This window comes from Magnolia sinica, chromosome 5, assembly GCF_029962835.1.
Source record: "Magnolia sinica isolate HGM2019 chromosome 5, MsV1, whole genome shotgun sequence".
Lineage (NCBI taxonomy): Eukaryota > Viridiplantae > Streptophyta > Magnoliopsida > Magnoliales > Magnoliaceae > Magnolia > Magnolia sinica.
Window position 1 is genome coordinate 62,713,329 of NC_080577.1, and position 25,413 is coordinate 62,738,741.

Consider the following 25,413-nt stretch of genomic DNA (forward strand, 5'->3'; position numbering starts at 1 on the left):
ATTTGGTCGATGGCGATCTCTGCTGATTCTGCCTCTTCTAGAGCCTGTAGACCTTCATTGGTCTCAAATTGATGCCTTCCTTGCATAGTAAAGGGTGACTGCCCAGATAATGTTACTGTAACCATCCGGGCATGGCAGTCCAATATTGCACGCGCCTGAGTAAGCCAGTCCATACCAATAATGATATCGAACTGTTTCATTTTCATCACAACTAAGTTCATACGAGTCTCATGGCCTTCCAATACGACCAGGCATGCGGGACAAAATCTCACAGTTTCTACAAATCCTCCCATTGGAGATGCTATGACCAAGGGTCTTTCAAGATGGTTTAATTATAAATTCAGTTCTTTAGCTACGGATGAACTAACAAGAGATATGGTAGAACCCGAATCAAACAAAACAAATACTGGAATATTCTGAATATAAGCCGTACCTTGGACAACTCGTGGAGTGTCCCCATCCCGTTCTTCTGCGGACGTAGCAAATACCCGTGCTGTGGGGGCTTTGTTCTGTAGCGGAGTTGTTAGTCTCTGAAACGGAGGTCGGCTACTGATAGGTGGCCTAGCCACTGATTGGGGTGGATGAGGCTAAATCGCTAGTGGCCTAGGCTTATCGCCCTCATCTCGTGCCCTCCTGAAGCAAAACATGGCGGTATGCCCCGACTTCCCACAATAATTGCACGGCATACCCGGATACGAAGAAGTCTTGGCTCGCTTATCAACCATAGTGAGGCTAGGAGGCAGAGGCGCGGGCCTAATTCGGCTACTCGAATCCCTGAATGGAGTTTGAGCTTTCATCATCTGGTCTATATCCTTCTCTACTCTAGTGGCCTTGTCCACCACTTGTGCATATCTGGAAAAGTCGAAGTAGCACAATTTCGACCTTATTTTCAGCCGCAGACCATCTCTGAATTTCCTCAGTCTAACCCTCTCTTCATTGACGATAGTCGGCACGTACCGAGAGATTTCGGCAAAGTAGGCCTCATATTGTGCGACCATCATATTCCCCTGCTCGAGTTTGAAAAACTGTGACACCTTCTCGTCATGAAACGACTCTGGGAAATATTTCTCGTTGAACTTGGTCTGGAACCTCTCCCAAGTCCATAGATATTCTGCCCCAACGATCCTTCGAGTAGAATCCCACCATTCATCTGCTTCCCCCTCTAGTGCGAAGGTGGCAAGAGTCACCTTTGGAGCATCTATACACCCCAAAGGTTCCATCAACTTTAGCATGCGTTTCAACCATTGTTCGGCTACTATGGGATCTGTCGTCCCAGAGAAGGTCGGGGGCCTCATCTTCTAGAATCTCTTGAATACGTCGATATTATCCCCTGCAGCTGAGCGCGGAGCAGACCCACGCTGTCACTAGTTTATAGCCTCTACTGCGGTCGCCATGGTGGCCTGCTGGTCCTGCATAAAGGCATGCTGTTGGCTCAGCAAGGCAACCATCTGTTCCCAGGCATTTGGTGTCGGAACCCCTGACTAGGCCTCAAATGACGAAGTCCTCTCTGCATGAGTTGGGTGAGGCGTCGGGACAGCCCTTGCCCTTGACTCTGAGTCAGGTTCCTCAGATTGCACCGGGAGTGCCGGGGTGTATATAGGACTCTCCCCCCTTTCAGTCCTCCCTGTGTCTTGCGGCATCGCCAGATATGCCTGTACTTGCTTGGATTTCTTCTTTGGGGGCATCGTATCCTGAAATTTAGGAACGCAATGTCAAGTGCAGTATTTTATCATTATCGCACCATAGGGCAGGAAGTCCTGACATAAGGATTCCGCTTTGTAAGGGATTCTAAACCCCCGATTCTTGTTTGACCAAAAGGAATTTCTCAGAGATTTAATCGGTGTTCTAAAATGAATTTTCCAAAGAAAACAACATCTCTAGTTTTTTTTTTTTTTTTTGAATCTATGTAGGTAATAGTAAAAAATGGGGGCCTAGGTTTTGTTCCTATGTTTAGACAATGACTGCATACAGAGTGGAGAGCATGCAATAACTAACAGTGAGCCTTGTGTCAAGAGGCTATAATAACGTGACTGCAGTTCTAACTTCCAATTCCACATCAAGGTTAAAAAGGCTCATAGAAATAATTGAAATACTATCCACGTTAGAAATACTAATACCATGTGGAATGATGGATTTCGCAGGGTAGTTGTGGTAGCAGCCAGATAGCATTAAATGAGCATAAGAATGAAAAGAAAAGCAAGAAATTTAAACAGGGTTAGAGCCTACTCACGTTTAATAATCACAGTTTCATAAATCAAAGATTACTAATATCTTATAAAATTTGCAATGCTATCATGCATAAAGATAATTGATAGTTTAAAGGATAAGCTATTTACAGCTGCGTGTGTTTTGAGATGAATGAGTGTCCACGTCACTTTATCCTTTACTCATATATTCACATATACAGGGGGCTTTCTAACTCAATCAAAAGGATATAGTCACTTGCATGTGGGTCTATTAGGCAGTTAACGTTGGATAGCCCATCAGCATGAATCAGCTCCAAACGTCCTAGTATTACACTGTTGTCCGCTACAGACCTATGTCATGTGTTATTCAAAACATGCACAGTGGTTCCCACTTCAAATGGTACATAAAACAGTGACTTGATTAAAATGAATCACCTACTAGTTAGTTAAACTAAGGGAATGATCTTCATGAATACGAAACTTGATTGTTTAAGTTTAATACTTACAACTTCATAGTTTAAATGTTTCAACCATACACTCAATGAAAAGTTCAGTTTGTTTTACTTGAGAAAGATATTATAATAGAGTTCAAATCGTGTAACAATATGGAATCTATGTACTTACCTGATGTGAAAGTCAAGTCTTAGTAATGCTATCATAGATAGGAATATTTGATAGTTAGAAAATAGGTAGTTCATAGTTGAGTGTAGTCGAAATAAGGGCATTGACATGAGTAAGAGTATATGCCTGAAACCTAATGTGATTATGGGATTCAATATTGGGGACCTAAATTTGGGTCTCTATGTTCATAAAATAGCCTAAGCCTAGGGGAAAATTTTCCTATGTTCAACTTTCTAATTTAAGGGGACACCCATGAAATTTTAAACGTAAAATGTAGAAAGTTTGTACAAACTCCTTCCCAAAGGCAAGGTTTGTCTAAACTCTCTCTCTGATACCAACTTGTAACACCCTGATTCTCATAACCCGAGGATGATCGCTCGAGCACGAGAATCCCAAGGGTTACGTCATACTATGTAACTACCATTCATGTAATGTTCAACACCTTTCATAATATCAACACATAATTGCTATATAAACTAATTAATCGAGTTCATTATGTGTGAGTGGAAGTAAAAAAAATAAAGCAAGATCCCACAGTAGGGGATTTTTAATTACAATTCCCAAACCAAGCAAAACTAAGATAGTGTCCGAAAACATGAAAGTAAATAGATGTTATATCATCAGTTGAGCTCCAACGGCTCAACCGTGTCAACATACTGTTCTTCCTCTCCATACTCATTTGAATTCACTGGAGTTTTGGGTTTTTATCGGGTCAATGATCGTTTGACTCGATACTTGGGTATCCTGCATGGCATGTGCACATTATCTGTGTACACGCACAGATTTAATGTCAGGCCCACGCCGTGATCCAGTTTGCTCAATACCGTCCGTTGATCTTAGACTCCTTTAATGGCTATAGATTTAAGAGTTGGTAGGTTTAAGTGGTTAAATGTTTACTTTTTAAGGGTTTAAGATCCTTAATGGTAGATTATCGTAGGTCCTGATCGTTCGTGGGTGAAATATGAATCACACATTTCTCATACCAAGTTTGTTATTGGCTTTGGATTGAAGATCAATATATCCTTGTTCCTGTAAGGGGGTCCTATTTGCGGATTTACTTTTCATGAATATGATCGTTTTAATTGGGGTTGTCAGTTTCTATTTTCGGCGTGAAAATTAGCAATCCCAAGGTGTGTCTAAAGGGAGATAGAGTCCTTCTTAGGGCTGGGATATCGCTATCGGATTTATGTTAGTTCATAGTGTTGGAAAGTGGGGTGGTTGGTCCTACTTCAAGTTGAAATTTACGATAAAAATATATGAGTATCGTTACATAAATGAACTCAGTATTAATAATACGATGATCGTTCTTAATGAACTCTTTCTCTGTTATATTTGAATAAGATAATCTTCCAAATCAAAATGCATTTGTTTCTTGTTCAAAACAAAATGGCGACTCTGCTGGGGACTTTTATCTTATTTAATGTTAACAATGAGATAGTTCCAGGACTTTCATTGTAGTTTGGCGTCTTTCTGACGCCAAAATGGTGACTCTCAGTAGAAACATCCTCTCCTTCATCTCTCAGAGAAATTATATTGTTATTCAAATAATGATTACAATTTTTTATTGTATTTCGAAGGTAAAAAAGATAAAATTGCGAATTACGATCAAATGGAAAACTCAGCGATGAAGGTAAAGTTTTACTTCACCGCAACGGGATTCATGGTGGAATATGCGCTAGATCAACCTTCGAGGTGTGAAACCCAGTCCCCCATAAGCAAAAATAGCCCAACCCGAACAATGGTTGGAGTCGTGTCTGCTTCGCCTCGAGTACCAGAAGGTGACGAGAATTGGACTGTCCTGACATCTCGGAGAATCAGGGCTCGAAATGCAAGGAGCTTTAGAACAAGTCTACCTTCACCACGAACCAAGGGACTAATAACACGGAACGCTGCTAGAAAGAATCCTGAATTGGCCCCTGCTGTTATATATCCGGGGCACACGATTCCATAGTTAGCATCACGTGACTTCCTGGCTTTGATTGCTCCAAGAGTTCGATGGACAAAAGAATAAAAAGGAAAGGTGTTACTCGTGGGATCACCTGCTTCTGTGTCATCACGATCAATCAGTTGCAGAGGAAGTATGGGAAAATCAGACGGGACTCCCCTCCTTGTAAGCCTCATCACATCAACATATTCTTATCCCACTCCGACTACGGCTTCATTAGGAAGGGAAGCTACAATACACATGGCCGGAATAGATCAGGGGACCATGCCGACTACAGAGGATCGAATGAATGAAATGGCGCACGCACAGAGGACGTTAATGGAAGAATGTAGAAATCTTAGAGAGGCTCTGACAACTCTCGCGCATAATGTAGTCCAGATAGCAGCCCCTCCGATGATGGGCACGATGAACGGACAAGAACATCAACCTGAAGGTTTCCAGCCACAGGGGGCAGGATCACTCGGATTTACTCCGACAGTGAAGACCATAACTCAAGAGGAAGTACGACAAGTTGTTGAGGAAGCCGTGAGAGTGGAACGGGAATGCGAGAATGTCGATTCAAATATCAAACACCATATCCACGGGAAGTAGAGGATGTCCCATTCCCAGTTAACTTTAAGCACCCAGATTTTCAAAAGTTTAATGGAGAGGGATCGCCAGAGGAGCATTTGATGCACTTTAATACCAGCATGGGGAATTTCTCCACGATACCACAGTACTACCTACGTTTGTTCGGATCATCCCTGACAAGTAAAGCATTCCGATGGTATTCTAGTCTGACTCCTAGATCGATACGCACATGGGAGCAGATGTAGGATGCCTTTATGTCGAACTTCTTCTCCTTAGAACGCGATGTCAGCATCACAGAGTTAGCTTCAGTACGGTAGAGAGAAGGGGAACCAGTGGAGAAGTTTATAGATATGTGGAAGACGTTGGGAGCCTCGTGTAGGTAGCTATCGAAAGAAAAAGAACAGGTCAAGATGTGCCTAAACTTTATGGAGACGGGAATTGCATTCAGGCTCACTTAAAATTTTCCGCGACTTGGCCACCAAAGCCCATGCCTTAGAACTGATGACTCATAAAATGCCAGCGTTTCACTACGAAATAGGCATAAGAGGACCAAGTAGGTTAATTGCAAATACTGTGGACCACAAGAAAAGGAGTCAAGCAATAAGGTATTCAGGAGAAAAAAGGACAGAGCGGAAGGAAGAATCAAACCGTCCTAGAAGCAGGTTCGCTAGAAAAAGACCCAGATCGCTTAATTCTCACGAAGGGTTTGCATTCGATAGAGAAGATATCGTTCCTATGATGAATCAGTTGCTAAAAGCCGGTACGATAGATTTACTCGCGTCCAAGCGCCCTGAAGATCACAAGAAAGAGATTTTTGCCGCTACCATCGTCTAGTGGGCATTCGACAGAAAATTGCTAGACATTAAAATGCATAACAAAAAGAATGATAAATAGGGGCGAACTAGTGATCGGAGAATAAAAAGAAAGGGATGCAAAGGCGACGGTGAACGTGTTGACGGTTCGGAAAAGTGCTCATGAAAGAGCAGAGAAAGAAAGTCGTGAGATGACAAGGAAAGCCGCGGTAATTACGCTATGGTCAGGGAAAAGAATGGCAAATCCCCCAAGATAGAAAGTCGGAACGACAAATACTGAGGTCATCAAGGACCAACGCGATACTGACGAGAAAGAAGAGAAACATTGAAGGGTATACCAGCTTGGTTAAGCGTTTACGACGCGTTAAAGTTATCCGAAGATTTCAGGCAAAGTCTGATTCAGACGCTATCCAACCACAATGTCAGAGAAACATTGCTGGTGGAAATGGAAAATGAAAAACACAGAGAGCAGGAAGACTGTATGCCAGTAGTCTCTTTCTCTGATGATGATCTAGCTTGTGATATAGGACATAATAGGCCACTGATGATAGTAGGCCAAATTCGCGGCAAAGAAGTAAAAATGATTATTCTCGACAATGGACCTATGGTAAACCTGTTACCATTAACAATGTTGAATAAATTGGGTTACCGTTGTTCTGATTTGCGCCCAAGTGGAATGATGATACAAGGCTTTAATCAAGACGGGCAGCGTGCGCTCGGCAAAATTACGATGACATTGGAAATAGGAGACTTAACTACTGACGTTGTTTGTCACGTGATCAGTGCGGTTACGACATATAATCTTCTCTTGGGAAGACCGTGGATGCATCAGTACGGTATTATACCTTTTACTCTCCATCAATGCTTCAAATATTGTAAGAGTGGAATATAGTATAAAGTAATGGCCGATGCAAGACCATACACAGAAGCCTAGGCCTTCTTTGCAGATGCCAGTTATTATGACGGATTCGCTAGAGGAGGAGAGAGAATGATGAAAACAAAAACCTAAAAGATGCTCGTATGAAAGTAATAAAGGGAGACTCTGAAAAGGTAAAATCGTCGGAAACTTTAGAAGCAAAGAAAAAGTTCTATTTTGTGCCGAGACATCTGAGGCAGCCAGGACAACCGCCGTTAGCGTTATTATCGCCTGAACAGTTGAAAATCCTACAGTCAAACTATATAGTACCATTGCCATATGCCGAAAGAAACAAGTCATTTCCAGTTGTTTCGGAAAAGTTTCATGTTGAAGCCAATGCAAAATATCCGGAGCCGATTGAATTTTACGCCTCTTCGGAAGAAAAGACAGAAATGAGGGCTGAGAATAATGTGTATCACGGAGAGCTGACATCTCGTGATCTCAAGAAATGCAATTCGGCAAGCGAAAGAATGATGAAAAAGATGGGTTTTGATAATGAAGAACCGACTGGTTTAAATCATGGGAAAGGAATTCAGGTCCCTATTGGAGTAGGGCAGAAGAGGAGAGAGATTTCAAGGATTGGGTGCAGAGTCTTCAATAAATATGGCCACAGTCGATCAGCTATCAGAGGTAGATCCCGAAATAGTCAAGCATCCTGAAACAACTCCGAAGCAGATAGAAGATGGAGGGCAGCCGACAATCGACAGTTTGTGAGAGGAAAATTTGGGCACAGAAGAAAAGCTGAGAAATATATTCATAAGCGCTGGTCTTCCTGAATAAGAAGCCGAAGAATATATCCAACTGTTGAAAGAAAATAAAGATGTCTTTGCCTGGACATATGCGGAAATGCCGAGTTTAGAACTTTCAGTGGCAGTACATCGATTAAATATTTCTAAGGACAAAAGACCGTTTAAGCAAGCGTAAAGGTGATTTCATCCAGATTTAGTCCCTCTGATAGAGGAAGAAGTGAACAAGTTGATCAAAGTCGGATTTATCAGAGAGGTCAAATATCCCAAGTAGATATCGAATATTGTCCTAGTAAAAAAGAAAAGCGGACAAATCAGGGTGTGCGTAGATTTCAGGGATCTGAATGAGGCTTGCCCAAAGGATGACTTTCCCCTTCGATAACGGAACTGTTAATTGACAGTACAATGCAATATGCCGTTATGTCTTTCATGGATGGCTATGCTGGTTATAGTCAGATTAGAATGACACCTGAAGACGAAGAAGCAACTGCATTTAGAACTTCGTTGAGAATTTACTGCTACAAGGTTATGCCGTTCGGTCTTAAGAATGCTGGGGCAACATACCAAAGGGCGATGCAAAGTATCTTTCAAGATATGATGCAGAAGTATGTTGAATGTTATGTTGATGACCTGGTGGTTAGGTTGGGGAATCATCAGGAACATCGCGAGCATTTAGCATCGGTCTTCTGTCAGCTCAAAAATAAGCAACTAAAGATGAACCCGGCTAAATGTGCTTTTGGAGTGCTGTCAGGAAAGTTTCTCGGCTTCGTCATCAGGCACAGGGGTATCGAAATCGATCCAGGGAAAATCAAGGCCATTCAAGATATGCCGCCTCCAAAAACTTTGAAGGAACTGAAGAGCTTGCAAGGGAAACTGGCGTATATTCGCCACTTTATTTCAAATCTGGCAGGGAGATGTCAGTCATTTTCCCATTTGATGAAGAAAGGAACAGAGTTCGTGTGGGATAAGGCCTGTCAGAATGCGTTCGATGCAATAAAAGAATTGTTGAGACAACCTTCGGTATTGACAGCTCCTATAAAAGGTAAACCACTTATCTTGTACATATCTGTGGCTGAAAACTCGCTGGGAGCTTTGTTAGCACAGGTGAATGAAGATGGAAAAGAAACTGCTCTTTATTATCTAAGTCGAACTCTGATAGGCGCGGAATGTAACTACTCTCTGATCGAGAAAGAATGTCTGACACTGATATTTGTAGTACAGAAATTGAGACATTATTGTCTCTCCCATGACATAACTTTGATCTCAAGAGCAGATCCGATAAAGTTTTTAATGACAAGGCCGATGTTATCGGGAAGATTGATTAAATGGATGCTGTTACTTTCGGAATACACAATCACTTATGAACCGGTAAAAGTAGTGAAGGGACAAGCAGTGGCAGATTTCTTGGCAGCGTATCCTGTAACGGAAAGTGAAACAATTAGCGACGATTTTCTCGATGAGCAGGTAATGATGATTGAGTCACAAGGTCAATGGCAGATGTATTTCGACGGTGCTTCTTGAGCGTCAGGAGCGGGGGCAGGAGTTATTTTCATCACACTTCAGGGTGATTTATTACCCTATTCTTTCACATTGGGCATCGCTTGTACGAACAGTGAAGCCGAATATCAAGTTCTTATCATTGGAATGGAAATTGCCCATGAAATGAAAATAAAGATGTTGCAGATTTTTGGAGATTCCAAGCTGATTATAAATCAGCTAACGACCGAGTTTGAAATAAGAAAGCAAGAACTCTTGCCATATTGTCAAAAAGCCCAGCAGGTATTGGAACAATTCTGCCGTGTTGAAATCACACATGTACCCCGATCTGAAAATGCAAAGGCAGACGCTCTAGATAGTTTGGCGGCAGCCCTGTCCTGTCCAAACCGAAGTCCAATCCAAGTAACTATAGAAGAGAGGAGATTCTTGCCTTCTTCTGAAGTTGCCAATGAAGTCATTGAAGCACTTCCCATATCATGTTTAGAAGTGACAGCAGATGATTGGAGACAACCGTTCATAGATTATCTCAAATATGATATCTTGCCAGAAGATCCAGCGCAAAGACAGTATATCAAGCAGAGATCGGGCAGGTTCATCGTTTGTAGTGAAGTGCTATATAGAAAATCTTACAACGGGATGCTGCTACGTTGTCTGGGTGAAGAAGAAGCAGGTCAGATGCTACGAGAAGCTCATTCTGGGGAATGCGGAGCACACCAGGTTGGACGGAATTTATTTCATTGAATACATCGAATGGAGAATTACTGGCCCACAATGTTCAAAGATGCAATAGATTATGTAATAACGTGCCATGAATGTTAGATCCACGGAGATGTCGTGCATGTTCCTCCTGAAGATCTCCATCAAATGATCACTCCTTGGCCTTTCGCCACTTGGGGACTCGATGTTATCAGGCTCATAAACCCGCCTTCATCCAAGGGAAAACAATATATTCTAGCTGTAACAGACTACTTCTCCAAGTGGACAGAAGCGATCGCATTACGCAATGTCAAAGAGAAAGACGTTGTCAATTTCATTCGACATGCGATAATATATCGTCATGGCATTCCAAAAAGGATTGTTACCGATAATGGTACCCCTTTTAAGAATAGAGGCATGGAGAAGCTGTGCCAAAAGTTCGGTATCCACTATTCGTTTTCAACACCTTACTATCCATTGACAAATGGATTAGCAGAGGCATTTAACAAAACGATTGTGAAACTACTAAAGAAGACGATGATTGGAAATAAGCACGACTGGGATGAAAGATTGCAAGAGGCATTATGGGCATATAAGACTACTCACCGAACGGTAACAAGCGTAACACTGTATTCACTAGTTTATGGCATAGAGGCGGTCGTTCTGATTGAAACGCAAGTTGTGTTGCTCAGAATAGCAGTGCATCAGTCTATTACAGATGATGAAAATGCAAAAATAAGGCTGAAAGAACTGGACATACTCAATTAGAAGCGTCTGACAGCCCAGCAACGATTATAGTTGTATCAAGCAAGAATATCGGCCGCCTTTGATAAACGAGTGAAATATCACTCTTTCAAGGAAAGGGGATATGGTACTAATGTTGAAAAGACCAATAGTGGTGACCCGCATAACAGGGGGCAAGTTTAAGCCTATATGGGATGGGCTGTATATCATAAAAGAAGTTTATTCAAACGGAGCATACAGAATGGTTGATCAAGATGGACGGGGTATTAATATACCAGTCAATGCGCGCTTCATCAAGAAATATCATCCCTAAAGATGGTTCCGATTTTGATCTAGAAGATTATCGCCATAATGCTTCTACGTCAAAAGGGGGCAAAGACGAGTGAAGTCATGTTCATATATTCTTTGTCAGACGATTGAATAAAGGAGGAATTTCAAATATATCGTTAAAGATTACATATCAATGATTTCTTAAAAGAGTGTAACCATTGTTGTCGTTATTAAATAAGCTTCGTTGAAATTCGTCAAAATTGGTATCATCACCAGGCCGATATATTATCATTATCTGCAGAGTACGAATATTGTCAACATTATCAGTAGTGATGATATATTGATCAAGACACCTATTATTATTATGACAACGATGGCAGCTTATCCTCATCTAAGGCAGCCTGGCCATGCCTATACGACTAACTATGCATAAAGCTTATCTCCATCGTCATTCGGGCTACAGTGAGAAGCCAGTGGCTCGAAAAAGCCCAGGAAGGCTATCGTACGCGTACCCATGCGGGCAGCGGATGAAGTTAGTGACTGAAAGTCCTATAGGGCCAAAAAGTCCTCAACGGCCAATCATGCGTAACACCCATCCCGTCTGTATAGCTTTCCGGCAGTGTCACGGGGAATGGATGAAATTGCCCTCCTGTGAATGGGTTTGACCTTGCAGACGAAGAAAACGCGGGCTACAGTGTGCGCTCTTTGGCCATTGTCTATAGATAGGCCAACCATGCATAAGGCCCCCCAGATTCTTGGATTGATTTCAGTAACTCATGAGGAAGGGCCTAAACCTACTCATTGATGGACTGACGGCCCTGGATTTGGTACCCCAAAGGTCGCCTTGTGCGCCCCGTGAACTCTAGAGAGTTACTGCAGCCAACCCCTTGCGTAAATCCAACCGAGTTCATGGCCCCGGTAGCTTCACTGGGCCCCTTTGATGGATTGCGGTTTGTGAACTCACCAGGCTGTGAGAAGTTCAGTGAACTCATGAGAGTTACAGAGACTATCACGTGAGACCCGACTCCACTACCCAAGAGTCTAAAAAACTACGTTGCTCCACTACTCAAGAGCTTAAACTGTATGATCATTTAACTAAATTGAAACCTAGTACCGCCAATAAATTTTTTTAAAAATCATATAGGAAATCCCATACTGACAATCATAATATGTTAATGTTTTTTTTTTTTCCTCAATTCTTCGTTAAATATCATGTTGAGATTATTGCATAAAACAATATGCTTGAAATGATCCATGATGTAGAAATTTATGGAAGAGTAAAATATCTCAAAGATATCATCATGCCGTCATTGATATATGCTGAAAATCGAAAGGAATTACATGTTCAAAAAAAAAAAAAAACATACACAAATAAAATGATTTCTTTAAAGCTCATCTGTAATTCCTAATATTCCCATATACTTTTGCAAATCTTCCTTTAATTGCACTTGAGCTGCGGTATGTTTTGACTTTTCTTCAAGGATGATCTTTGCCTGGTAAGGAATTCCAGCTAGCTTGTTTTCCAAGGATGCGATCATCTCTTCACTTCTGAGTAATTTAGATCTCCCAGCATCAGCAGATTGGATATTGATCCGTATCTTTTCTTCGATTTCCTTCATAGTTGATTCTTTTGAATGATTTTTCAACTCCACCTGCAAGATTTCCTCTTTTCGGGCAGCAATGCGGTCCTGAATAATCGTCCTGTCATCAGCGCAAGTCTTCAACTATTCTTGAAGGGTTAATTGTTCTTGATTAAATTCCGAAATAACAGAAGCGATGAGGGAAGCCTTTTCCTTGGAAAGAGTTAGTTGCTTCTCGTATTCCAAAATATCAGGTGCAATGGTGACATTTTTTGCTGATGCTAGGGAAATTATTGAATCACGGAATCTGAAAAGAGAATCACGTAGGGTAGAAATGTTGATTTTCACCATCCTTGCAGTACTTTCTAGGATTTCAATGGCGATGTCCAAATCCAACCATTGCTCAGGATCCTTGAAAATATGAACTATTGCTGACATAGAATTCTTCATCAAAAGCATTTTTGTGTGTAGGAATCTTCGCAAAAGACAATAGTTTAGATGCAGTGGCTACATATTCGGAGCTTGCTGCACCACTACAAGGAGGAGTTCCTGTAGTATGAAGGAGAGGAGAAGTTAGGGTAATCATAACAAGGATAGAGGATGCGAAAATCTCGATAAAGTAGCTGATATATATATATATATATATATATACACACACCTGCTGCAAAAATACGACTGACAGGAGGTGGAATTTCATGGACCGAAGAAGGACCAGCTCCTAACATATCGGCAAAAGAAGGCGCTTTGGCCTCCATGCTTGAATCTCTGGTAGTTGGAGTTGGTAAATCAGTGGTCTCTACTTGGAAAATAATTTCACGAGCTACCACTTTTGGTGTTATCAAAGGAACCAGAAGAGCCCTTGGTGAAATCACCAGTGTAGTTGAAGAAGGATCCGTGGGAGGAGTATCACCTGTCTTAGCATTAACAATACGAGCACCTGAAATAAAGATATAACAATAATAATGAGATAACTATCGCAAAATGCGTACACACACACACACACACATATATATGGAATTTAAAAAAAAAGAAAAAAAAAGAGAGAGAGAGGAGAGAATTCTTTACTTGGTGAATATCCATGCTCTCCATAATCCAAAGGCTCATCTTCTTCCTCCTCTATTACTACAGAAGATTTTGCAGGAACATTGATACTAGGAAGAGTCTCGGAATTTGGTGGAGGATGCTCTTTGTCAGCACTTTCTGCAATGACATCCTCCTCGCCATCTATGTCGACTTTTCCTTCTTCGAAATCATCATCATCATTTCACCATTTTTGTCGTCTTCATCATCTTCGTATTCGGCAGAAGTGGTACCCTCCGATGAAGAAGCTGGACTTTCATCCCCTAAGTCTTCTTCATCGACTTCTTCAATCATGACCTGTTTCCCTTTAGAAGGAGGAGCTCGACTACCTTCTGGCTGAGATTCTTTGTTAACTAGAATCGAAGGGGATGGAGAGCCTGTCTACTTCCTTCTTGGGGAATAGACGGCGACGCTTGCAAGCGCGCCCGAGACCTAGTCATGGGAGAAGATGAGCTAGGAGTAAGCTGTGAAGGAGGAGCGGGTTCATCTAGAGCTGCAGCAGTGTCTGCCGGAATGGGAGAAGATGTTCTTTCAACATCATCTGTAACCCGGTCAACGAAGTCATGAGGGACTTGTTCAAACTCTGCCATAACCCCATGAGCGATCCTACCTTCCAAAGTGTTGATGACCTTCTTTTCATGGATTGTATCTTCTAAAGATATTTTTCTGCAAATCTGGCTGTGAAAAGGGGCGCGACTCTTCTCAGGTATATAGCCAATTCTGTCTTCAAGCTTCCTACCTCTTAGCCTGGGTGGGGGAAGCCAGATGGGTTCATCTACTGGCAAACAATTGTTGACCAAGTATGATTGGTGATCCCACCATCGCATCTAGCTATAAGAGGCACGTACTATACGATTGTAACTGGGGATTATGAAAGTGGAATCAACACGACCACCTAGTAGCTGTTTCCATACGATGGCCCAATTGTAAGGACTAGTGCCATATCAACGCATTCTTTTAGTGAGTAATTCGTAGTCTTCTGGAATAGCCTGATCAAAACCAAACTGACGAGCAAAACGACTGGGATAGTATGGTTATCTCCAAAACTTCGTTCCTTCCCGCAGTGGCAGGCTGCAAGAGTGTATGGAGAGAAAGAATGCCCTTTCTCCTATAGTGAGCGCCGAGGTGTCTACCATGTCAGTATCTTCGATGTAGTGGTAGAGACAGAATTGAAACAAATCAACTTGATCAGTGTCTCGAATCTTGTTGGCTACTCAGTTGTAAGATCTTTTTTCCATGGCCCCTTTCTGAAAAACCAGAGTGGAAGGTGTGAAAGATGAACATATGCCTTCTCTGGCGCTTCAAAAGTCCAAGGAAAATAGACCCCCATCCAGCCAGTGATATAATGCCATGGGGTGTACACCGAAGAAGCCCCAGTGGTGGGATTCTTGACGTGAAAGGCTATTTCATCAAGGGCTCTATAAATAGAGCATAACACTGGAGGTGCAAGAGAATGCTTATGGCCTTTCGCCAAGGCGCCAGTGACTGTAAAGACCGTGGGGCGAATAACGTTTGCCCATTTCGAACTAGGAAGCACTACAATACTTAGCCAGTACACTTAGAAAGCTGCGAGCTCCCCATATAAGCTGTACTCTGTTCTTTCTTTGATGTTGTCGCGAAGTTCCGTTTAGTTTTGGAGAATGGCAGTCGCGGAATCTGCAGGAGAAATGAAAATGGGTGAGAAAAGGTACAAATAAAGAAAGCAGTAGATTCATGGACTTAAAATTACCTAAGGGCTCTAGAGAAATGTGCAAGCCATTGTAGAGGAGAAATCTTGTGAATGTTTGGAAATTTTGACATTTCCTTGAAAAGTTCAATAGTAGTTTCTGAGATGGAGGGTTTGCGATCAAGTGAAGAAACGAACGCTTAACTCCTTGTTGGACGAGACGAATTCATTGTAAAACTTCCTTGTTATCGAAAGGCCCACTATTTAGTGGAGATCCTAGAGTGTGATGCTCATCTCACCCACTAGCAAATGAAAGGAGTTAGTGGTGGGAGACCAGTAGTCGAGGAAGCCTTTTATCATGGTTAGCTCTTTGTAGAAGTACTGGGATGTAACTTCTATGGCATTGTATAAACCTATCTTGACGAGCATCTTCGCATGTTCAGTCAAGATAGCTTCCGCCCAATCCGAGTAGTAACGACGCGAAGTTAAGAGACCCCTCGTTTGAAATTCCTTTGGTCCCCAAAGCGGCTCACGGTCTCGGAAACGTTGTTGGACCGTCTTGTAGAAATATGTGGCGAATAGGTTGTGAGGATTGTGAGAAAGGGTGAGGAAAATCATTGGGTAAACCTCACCACTGCGTTGCCGCGACTTATGTGCTAGCAAGATCCCCTCAAGAATGCGCGGTTCTCTCGACGACCAAGAAGAAGTGTACATCAGTCTCTCTCCATCCATGTGATTTCTTGGCTCACAGTCAAGCATGGACTGATGGCGATGAAGACTGAGAGGAATCACGGTCATACCCTCCGAGTGCGGGTTATCAAACTTCATGATGCCTTCGATCACTCTGACCATTTCCCATGAGTTTGGAGCTTCTTTTTGTTATGCTCCTTGATCTTCTCCTCGAATTCTTTGGCCTTATTGCGGCGAGTTTTCTTTGATTGAGAGGCGGGAGGTGTGTCCTCTCAAGCGGGAGGTCTTTGGCTATCAGTGCGGATGTGGGCGGTTGATTTCAACCACTCATCCCAGTCGTACTTGTGACCATGCTTCGGAGGTTATTCTATGTCTCCCATCGAAATTGCTCGATGAATAGCAGACAGTAGTGAGGAAATGCGATCGGTAAAGTCGAAGATCGAGAGCACGGCCTCCTTGAAATATGTAGGATGGTGAGCAGTAGTTTTTGTGCGCTTTTGCTGAGGTTGATCAGAGGATGGAAAGAAGATAGGTCTGGCAAATCTTGGTGAGAGGGTTGTGCAGTAGGAGGGTCAACAACACGAAATGTTCGCTTAATATGGGCCATGATGAAAAAGGGTTAAGGACTTGAGAGTATTTAAAGAAAAAAGGTTCAAGGTTTGAAAATTTTTTTAAGTCCCAGTTGCGTGGACTCACGCAATCAAGGTCAGTTGTGAGGGGCAGCGCAACGACAAAGAGCCTTGCGCGAACAGAAGGTCTGTTGCGCGGGTTCGCGCAATTGAAAGCAGTTGCGCGGGGATTTGGTGGAGAGGCGAAGGTTCGTTGTGGACTGAAGCAAAGTGCAGAATGAATGAAGTCTGGAGTATTTATAGCAAGTATGGTCGAGTAAGGTCAACGATCGTCAGTTGCCCGGGTCTGCATAAAACCCTATCAGAGTGGAAATTGATCCTGATTCTTTGATTTCTGAAGAAACAAAGAAAGGATCAAGTGGGCATCTGTTGAGGCATGAAAAAGACAAGAAAGAATTGAAGAAAAAGAAGATTAAATGTGAAAAGTAGAAGGAAACAGAAGATGAAGAAGAACAAATGACTTAAAGTCAGTTGCGCGGATCCGCACAATCAGTGTCATCAGTTGTGAGAGGTCGCACAACTGACTTCTGGACTTATTATGCATGAATGAGAAGAATTAATGAAAGGTGGGTCCCTTGGCGCCAAGATCGAGATTTCACACGTGTGGAGACCTATAAATGCCCCCCTTCCCCTCTCATTTGGGGGGATCGAAGATTTTGGAAGAAGTGCAGAGCAGCAGAGAAGACCGAAGGTAGGACTGAAGAGAAGCCCATGGTTTGCACGGACCCGCGCAAACCATGACCCACGCAACCAGACTGCCATGCAGTCTATAATGATGAAAGGCCGAAATGCTGCCAAAATGATCAGGCTCCAGTTCCTCTTCTATCCAAGCTTCAAGAAGAGAAATCAGCCGATCGAATCCACATGATATTCCTTTTAAAGAGATGATCAAATCACGAGTCGAAGTCCTACGGAATTTGACATTCGACTTGGATATTTGAACTTTGTCAATTTCTATCTTCTAGATAATTTATATTAGAATCAAGGGACACTCGAGGATGTAAATGAACTCAGTATTAATAATACGATGATCGTTCTTAATGAACTCTTTCTCTGTTATATTTGAATAAGATAATCTCCTAAATCGAAATGCATTTGTTTCTTGTTCGAAGCAGTTGCGGTTCAAGGGAGTTGAAGAAGAAACTTTCGTGACAGAGGAAGCTCTTTAACAAGGCACATTCATGGGGGCACATCCACTTAAGTAAGTTATTTTTGAGTCCATTTTGTGAAGATTTGGGTTTCAGAGTTTGATAAATGAAACTCGCCAAGTCCTTGTGTAGGCCTCCGATGGGAGCATATGTGTGTCGTCCTTTTGTAGGACATCTTGCTGAGTTTGAAACCCAAAGTGTCTAAGACCTTTTACAGGCCATCGACGGATGCAAAACATGGAGACCTTGTGTAGGTTGTAAAGGTTTATGGTAAACCTGATTAAAAGCCATTTTGATAGTGAAATTCGGTACACTCTAAGAGAGTGATGTAGGGATGAACGTGATGAGGTCGATCACCGTCTTCCTCAAGGATAACTACTCCGAATCCACGGAGCTTCTCTGGACTCCTCACAGAGACTTTTCGAATCCATGAGGAAAGAAAGCAAGAAAATAGAAATAAATTCTAATAAATTTGAAATTTAATTGATTGATGAAATAAATGAGTTTACAACCCTTTAAATAGGGATACCAAGCAATGAGAGAGAAATCAGAAGCAAACTATAACTAAAACTCCTATAAATTCGTAACTTACTATAAATAGTAAATTTACTTTTATAGTAAGTGTCCTATGTGGCTTAACCACATTATTCTCCTAATTATTCTAAGCACTTTTCATGTTGGACACAACTCCTAAAGCCTAACGGATGAAGAGTTATAATCAAACTAAACTTACTATTTATAGTAAAAACGGAACTAAACATGGAATTCGGCCGTCGATATGATGGAATCTCACAAATTCGGCGTGGGTAACCCGACATAGCCAAGTTGGTTGGCTAAAGTAGCTCATCCTACCCCAAAATCATATATGGTACATCAAGTAACTCATTCTGGTTTGAGAGATATGCCTGTTTTAAGGTTCTGACGATCTTAATGACTTCTGCTTCTGATTGGGCCTTCTCTGATCCATCTTGGACATGAAAGTGTCTGTGACCCACTCTACATCAATCCCCTCCACTTCAAAAGAACTCGTCCTCGAGTTCTCGTGCTGCTTCGGTTCATGATACTCGGTCTGGTGCGCCGTAATGATACCCGGATCAAAAGTTATGATCAATTTACGGTCTACCTTCTTTTGGTCCAACCATGATAGGAATGTATCTGTGATACGTTCTACATCAGACTCCTCCGCTTGAAAAAAAACTCGTCCTCAAGATACTCAAGGGACTTGGTTTGTAATTCTGAGATAACTTTTGATGTCAATATTTACTAGCCATTTTCTTATACTTGGCATTAAGCTCTTGAGTTGATACAATACATGTACTCATGCTCTCTTTGATTTGGTTAGTATGAATCGGTTTTTTCACTTCTGCCTTCAAGATCTCACATTTCTTCTGATAATGAGGGCAATTAGGCAGACTTATCCATGTGACAAGATCAATGTGGTTTTGTATATCTTGTATGGGAGGCAATTTATTAGGGGGTTCATCAAGCACAATCGCTTTGAACTCCTGCAACACTGGTTTCAAATCCCCTGGGGTGATCACAGGCTTCATATATTCTTTCTTTTCAACTAATGCATATATATCTCTTGTTTCCTCATATTGTTTAACAAAAGCCTGTTAGTTGTGAGAGACTGTTCTTCAACTTTAGAAGTCGTGGGTTGGTGATGTAGGACATGAAATTCAAATATGATGTGCAAGATGTCAGGCTTAAGATCACATTAGTTTAAAAACAATTACACAAATTTCATATCCCACATGAAAGTCCAAACATTCAATTAAAGGGAATTTATGTGGGTCTAGGCCTACACCTGTTAGGGTTGGATTAATTAAAATTATGAACCAAACGATACTCAAAGATAAGAAATAATCATCCACACATGCACAATAATCAGACCCTAATCCAAGGGATTCACTAATTTCAACTCAAGGAACCCTAGGGTGAAAAAAAAGGGCAAATAAATTAAGGGTAATGCAATTAGGGTTAGGGTTTATGAAAATAGGTATGAAAAGGGGAAAATAAGAGAAAACTTGAACCGAGAGACAAATCCCGCGAGCGGACAGCGGGCTAGGGCCAAGTGCACATGTGCACTAGCCTGGCCACACGTACGAGCAGGTCCCACACCCGAAAACTGATTCCTTGGACCTGGTTGGCCAGGGGTGGGCTCCAAACCCCCAAAGTTTCAGGGCGATCCGAGCTACTGGTTGTAAGCGGTGTATTTCGAACAAGAAACAAATGCATTCGATTTGGGAGATTATCTTATTCAAACATAACAGAGAGAATGTATTAAGAACAATCATCGTATTATTAATATTGAGTTCATTTACATCCTCGGGTATCCTTGATTCTGAGATAGATTATTTAGAATACAACAAATTGACAGAGTTCGAATAGTGAATTTGAATATCAAATCCAGCAGCACTTTGACTTGTGATTCGATCATCTCTTTAAGATGAATATTGTGTGGATTCGATCGTCTGTTTTCTCTTTCTGAAGCTTGTACAAAAGAACTTGAGTCTGATTATTTTGACAGCATTTCGGCTCCTATCGTTACTGACTGTATGACGGTCTGGTTGTGCGGACCCATGCAATCGATATGGTTTGCGCAGACCCGCGCAACCCCTTAGCTACCCTTCAGTCCTACCTTCAAATTTTTTTGTAACTCTGTAGCTCTGCACTTCTTCCAAAATCTTCAATCACCACAGATGAGAAGGGGAGGGGGGGTATTTATAGGCCTTCACACATGCGTACCCTCGATCTTCGTGCGATGTGAGCCACCTTTCGCCAGATCTAATCATTCATGGACAACATATCCTAAAATCCTTTGCACCAACCAGGGCAATTGGTATCACTGGTTGCGCAGACCCGCGCAACTGATATGGTTTGTGCGAACCCGCGCAACCCCTTAAAGACACGTTTTTCTTTCATCTTTTGTTTCTCCTTCCTTTTTAATACATATTTTTTCAATCTTCAATCTTTCTTCTTCTTTTTATGCCTCAATAGATGCCCTCTTGATCCTTTCTTTGTTCTTAAGAATCAAAGAATTAGGATCAATCAACCCTTCCACTTTGAAATGGTTTGCGCGGACCCGCGCAACCGACGCTCATGTACCATGCTTGGCCTCATTCACTATAAATACCTCAAACTTCCCATCATTGTCCACTTGCTGCGCTCATAACGAACCTCTACCCTTCCAAATTTCCTCTGCGCAACCAATTTTGTTTGCGCGAACCCGCGCAACAAATCTCCTGTTCGCGCAAGGCTTCTGGTCGTTGCACTGCTTCACGCAACGGGCTTTGATTGCGCGAGTCTGCACAACCAACACTTAGAAAGATTTCTAGACTTAAATTTTTTCTTTTTTAAATATCTTCAAAACTTGAACCTTTCTCATCATGGCCCGCACTAAGCGAACATATCGTGTCGTTGACCCCCCTACCGCACAACCTTCTCACCAAGATCTGCAGAACCCGTCCTCTTTTCACACTCTAATCCTTCTCCATCTCCTGATCAGTCGCAACCAAAACGTATGCAGACCACTGCCCGACACCCTGCTTATATTAAGGAGCCTGTGCTCCTGACTTTTGATTTCTCTGATCGTATCTCCTCACTGCCGTCTCCCATCCATCGAGCAATTTCAATGGGCAACATTGAACGACCTCCGTGACATGGTCGTGATTATGACTGGGAGGAATGGCTGAAATCAACTACCCATATACCTACTGACAGCCAAAGACCACCTGCCCGAGAAGATACGCCTCCTGCATCTCAGTCTAAGAAAATTCGCCACAATAAAGCTGAAGAATTTCAAGAGAAGATAAGGGAGCATAATAAAAAGAAGCTCCCAAATTCGTGGGAAATGATCAAGGTAATCGAAGGCATCATGAAGTTTGAAAACCCGCATTCAGAGGGTATGATCGTGATTCCTCTCAGTCTTCACCACCACCAATCTATGCTCAACTGCTAGCCATCAGATCATATGGATGGGGAGAGACTAATGTATACTTCTTGGGTGTTGAAAGAATCTCGCATCCTTGAGGGGATCTTGGTAGCGCACAAGTCGCAACAACAAATTGGCGACGTTCACCCAATGAACTTCCTCGTCCCTTCTCACGATCCCTACAGCTTATTCCCCAGATATTTCTATGAGATGGTCCAACAGCGTTTCCGAGATCGCGAATCGCTTTGGGGACCAGAAGAATTTCGGACCAAGGGCCTCTTGACTTCGTGCCGTTACTATTCAGATTGGGCAGAGGCTATCTTGACAAAACACGCGAAGATGTTGATCAAGGTTGGCTTGTATAACGCCATAGAAGTTACGTCCTAGTACTTCTACAAAGAACCGACTGTGAGAAAAGATTTTCTTGACAATTGGTCTCCCATCACCAACACTTTCCATTTGCCAACGGGTGAGATGAGCATTACGCTCTGGGATCTCCACCGAATTGTGGGCCTTCCATTAACAGGGAAATTCTATGATGAGTTTGTCCTGACTAATGAGGAGTTGGCGTTTATTTCCTCACCTGACTGGAAGCCTTCCATTTCAGAAACCACTATAGAACTCTTCAAGGAAATGTCGAAATTTCCAAACATCCACAAGATCTCTCCTCTACAGTGGCTTGCGCACTTTTCCAAGGCCCTTAGGTAATTTTGAGTCCATAAATCAACTGCTTTCTTCAATTGCACCTTTTCTTACCCACTTTTTACTTCTCTTGCAGATTCCGCGATTGTCATTCTTCGGAGTTAACGAAGCTTCGTGCTAACATCAAAGAGCAGGCAGAGTATAGTCTATATGGAGAGCTCGCGGCCTTCTTGGTTTATTGGCTAAGCATCGTGGTACTTTTGAGTTCGAAATGGGCAGATGTTATTCGCCCCACGGTCTTTGTTGTTGTTGGCGCTCTATCGGAAGGCCAAAAACATTCACTTGCACCTCCAGTCTTATGCTCTATTTATAGAGCTCTCGGAGAGATAGCCACATATCTAAAAAGCGCTGTCATTGGAGCTTCTTCAACATATACTCCGTGGCATTATATCACACTAGTTGGATGAGGGTCTATTTTCCTTGGACTTTTGAAGCTCCAGAGAAGACATACGTTCATCTTCGCATCTTCCACTCTGGTTCTTTCAGCAAAGGGATATGACAAAAAGATCATACAACTGGGTAGCTAACAAGGTTCTGGTCGCTGATCAGATTGATTTCTTTCAATTCCGCCTTTATCGCTATATCGAGGATACTGATATGGTAGATACTGCGACACTCACTACAAGAGAAAGAGCATTTTTCCTCTCCATACGATCTTGTAGCTTGCCACTGCGGGAGGGAACAGAGTTTTTGAGAGAGCCATACTATCCCAGTCGCTTCGCTCGTCAGTTCGGTTTTGACCAAACTGTTCCAGAGGACCGTGGATTAGTTACCAGGAGAATGCGTTACTATGGCACTGGCCCTTATAATTGGGCTATGGTATGGAAACATCTACTAGGCAGTCGCGTCAATTCCACTTTCTAATCCCAGGCTGTGATCGGATTATTCGGAATTCTTATAGCTGGATGCGATGGTGGGATCACCAATCATATTTGGTCTACAATCGTTTGCCAGTAGACGAACCCATCTGCATTTCCCCGCCTAGGCTAAGAAGTAGGAAGCTTGAAGATGGGATTGACTATATACCGGAGAAGAGTCGCACACCTTTTCATGGCCAGATTTGCAGACGAATATCTTTAGAAGATACAATTTGTGAAAAGAAGGCCATCAATACCTTGGAAGGTTAGATTGCGCATGGGGTTGTCGTGGAATTTGAAAAAGTTCCTCGCGACTTCACTAACTAGGTTGCAAATGATGTTGAAGGAACATCTTCTCCCATTCTGGCAGACACTGCTGCAGCTCGAGATGAACTGGCTCCTTCACAGCCTACTCCTCCTAGTTCATCTTCTCCTATGACTTGGTCTCAAACGCGCTTGCAAGCTTCGCCATCTATTCCTCAAGAAGGGGGTAGCCGGGCTTCTCCATCTTCTTCGGTTCCGGTTAATAAAGATTCTCAACCAGGAAGTAGCCGAGCTTCTCCTTCCAAAGGGAAACAGGTTATGATCGAAGAAGTAGATGAAGAAGATTCAGAGGATGTAAGTTCAGCCTCTTCATCTGAAGGCACCAATTCTGCTGAGTATGAAGATGTTGAAGATGATGAAAATGATGACTTTGAGGAGGGGGAGGTTGACATCGATGGTGAGGAAAATGTTGTTGCGGAAGATACTTTTATTGACGAAGAACATCTTCCGTCAACCTCTGAAGTTCTTCCCGATACCAATATCCCTGCGAAGACCCCTGCAGTGATAGATGAAGAAGAAGATGAACCTCTAGATTATGGATAATATGGCTATTCGCCGAGTAAGGAATTTTCTTCCCCTCCCTTTTTTATAATCTCTTATATATATATATATATATATATATATATATATATATATATATATATATATATATATATATATATATATATATATATTGCAATAGTTATCTCATTATTATCATTATTTTTTTCTTCTAAAAAAAATAATAATTTCGGGTGCTCATATTATCAATATTAGGACGGGTGATACTCCCCCTGCAGATCTTCCTTCGGCTGCACTAGTGGTTTCACCGAGGGTCCCTTTGGCTCCTTTGGTAGCACCAAAGGCGGTACCTCGTGGAATTATTTTTCCAATAAAGACCACTGATCTACCAACTCCGACTGCTAGGGATTCGAGCACGGAGGCCAGAGCGCCTTCCTTTGCTGATATGTTAGGAGCTGACCCTTCTTCTGTTCAGGAAATTCAACCTCCTGTTACCTGTACTTATGTGGCAGGTATGTATATCATTTACTTCATCGGAATTTCCACATCCTCTAGCCTTGTTATTATTATCCTAATTTCTTTTCCTCTTTATATTACAGGAACTCCTTGTAGCGGTGCGGCAAGCTTTGACTCCGTAGCTACTGCGTCTGATCTATTATCTTTTGAGAAGATTCCTACACAAATTGCTTTTGATGAGGAATTCCATGTCAACAATAGTTCACATTTTTAAAGATCTCGAGCAGTGGTCGGATCTAGATATTGCTATTGAAATTCTGTAAAGCACTGCAAGGATGGCGAAGATTAATATTTCTGCTCTACGTAATTCTCTTCTCAAATTCTGTGATTCAATAATTTCTCTAGTATCAGTGGAAAATGTCACCATCGCTCCTGAGATATTGGAATATGGAAAACAACTAGCTTTTTCCAAAGAGAAGGCTTCCCTCATCACTTCCACTATTTCTGAGTTCAATCAAGAGCAATCAACTCTTCAGGAACATTTGAAAGCTTGTGTTGACAACAGGATGATTATTTAGAATCGCATAGCTCTCCTGAAAGAGGAAATTTTGCAACTGGAGTTAAAAGACTGTACGAAAGAATCAACAATGAAGGAGATCGAAGAGAAGATGCAAATCAGTATTCAATTTGCCAATGCTGAGAAATCTGAATTAATAAAAAATGAAGAGATAATCGCATCTTTGGAAAGCAAGCTAGCTGAAAATCCTGATCAGGCAAAAATCATTCTCGAAGAAAAGTCAAAACACATCGCAACTCAGATTCAATTAAAGGAAGATTTGCAGA

General features: G+C 42.1%; 2 protein-coding genes across 3 annotated transcripts in view; one reads left to right on the top strand and one right to left on the bottom strand.

Moving 5' to 3' along the window:
• Nucleotides 1–25,413, top strand: part of LOC131246087 (integrin-linked protein kinase 1-like) — an 84,395-nt gene that overhangs the window by 30,006 nt on the left and 28,976 nt on the right. The gene's annotated exons all lie outside the window — the stretch shown is intronic.
• LOC131247055 (uncharacterized) lies at nt 588–1,295 on the bottom strand. The gene has a single exon (XM_058247501.1). The coding sequence runs from the start codon at nt 1,293–1,295 to the stop codon at nt 588–590; it is 708 nt and encodes a 235-aa protein (XP_058103484.1).

What these genes read in the sequence shown, in the direction of transcription:
- LOC131247055 (XM_058247501.1), bottom strand. Translation starts at nt 1,295, where the DNA reads ATGAGGCCCCCGACCTTCTCTGGGACGACAGATCCCATAGTAGCCGAA.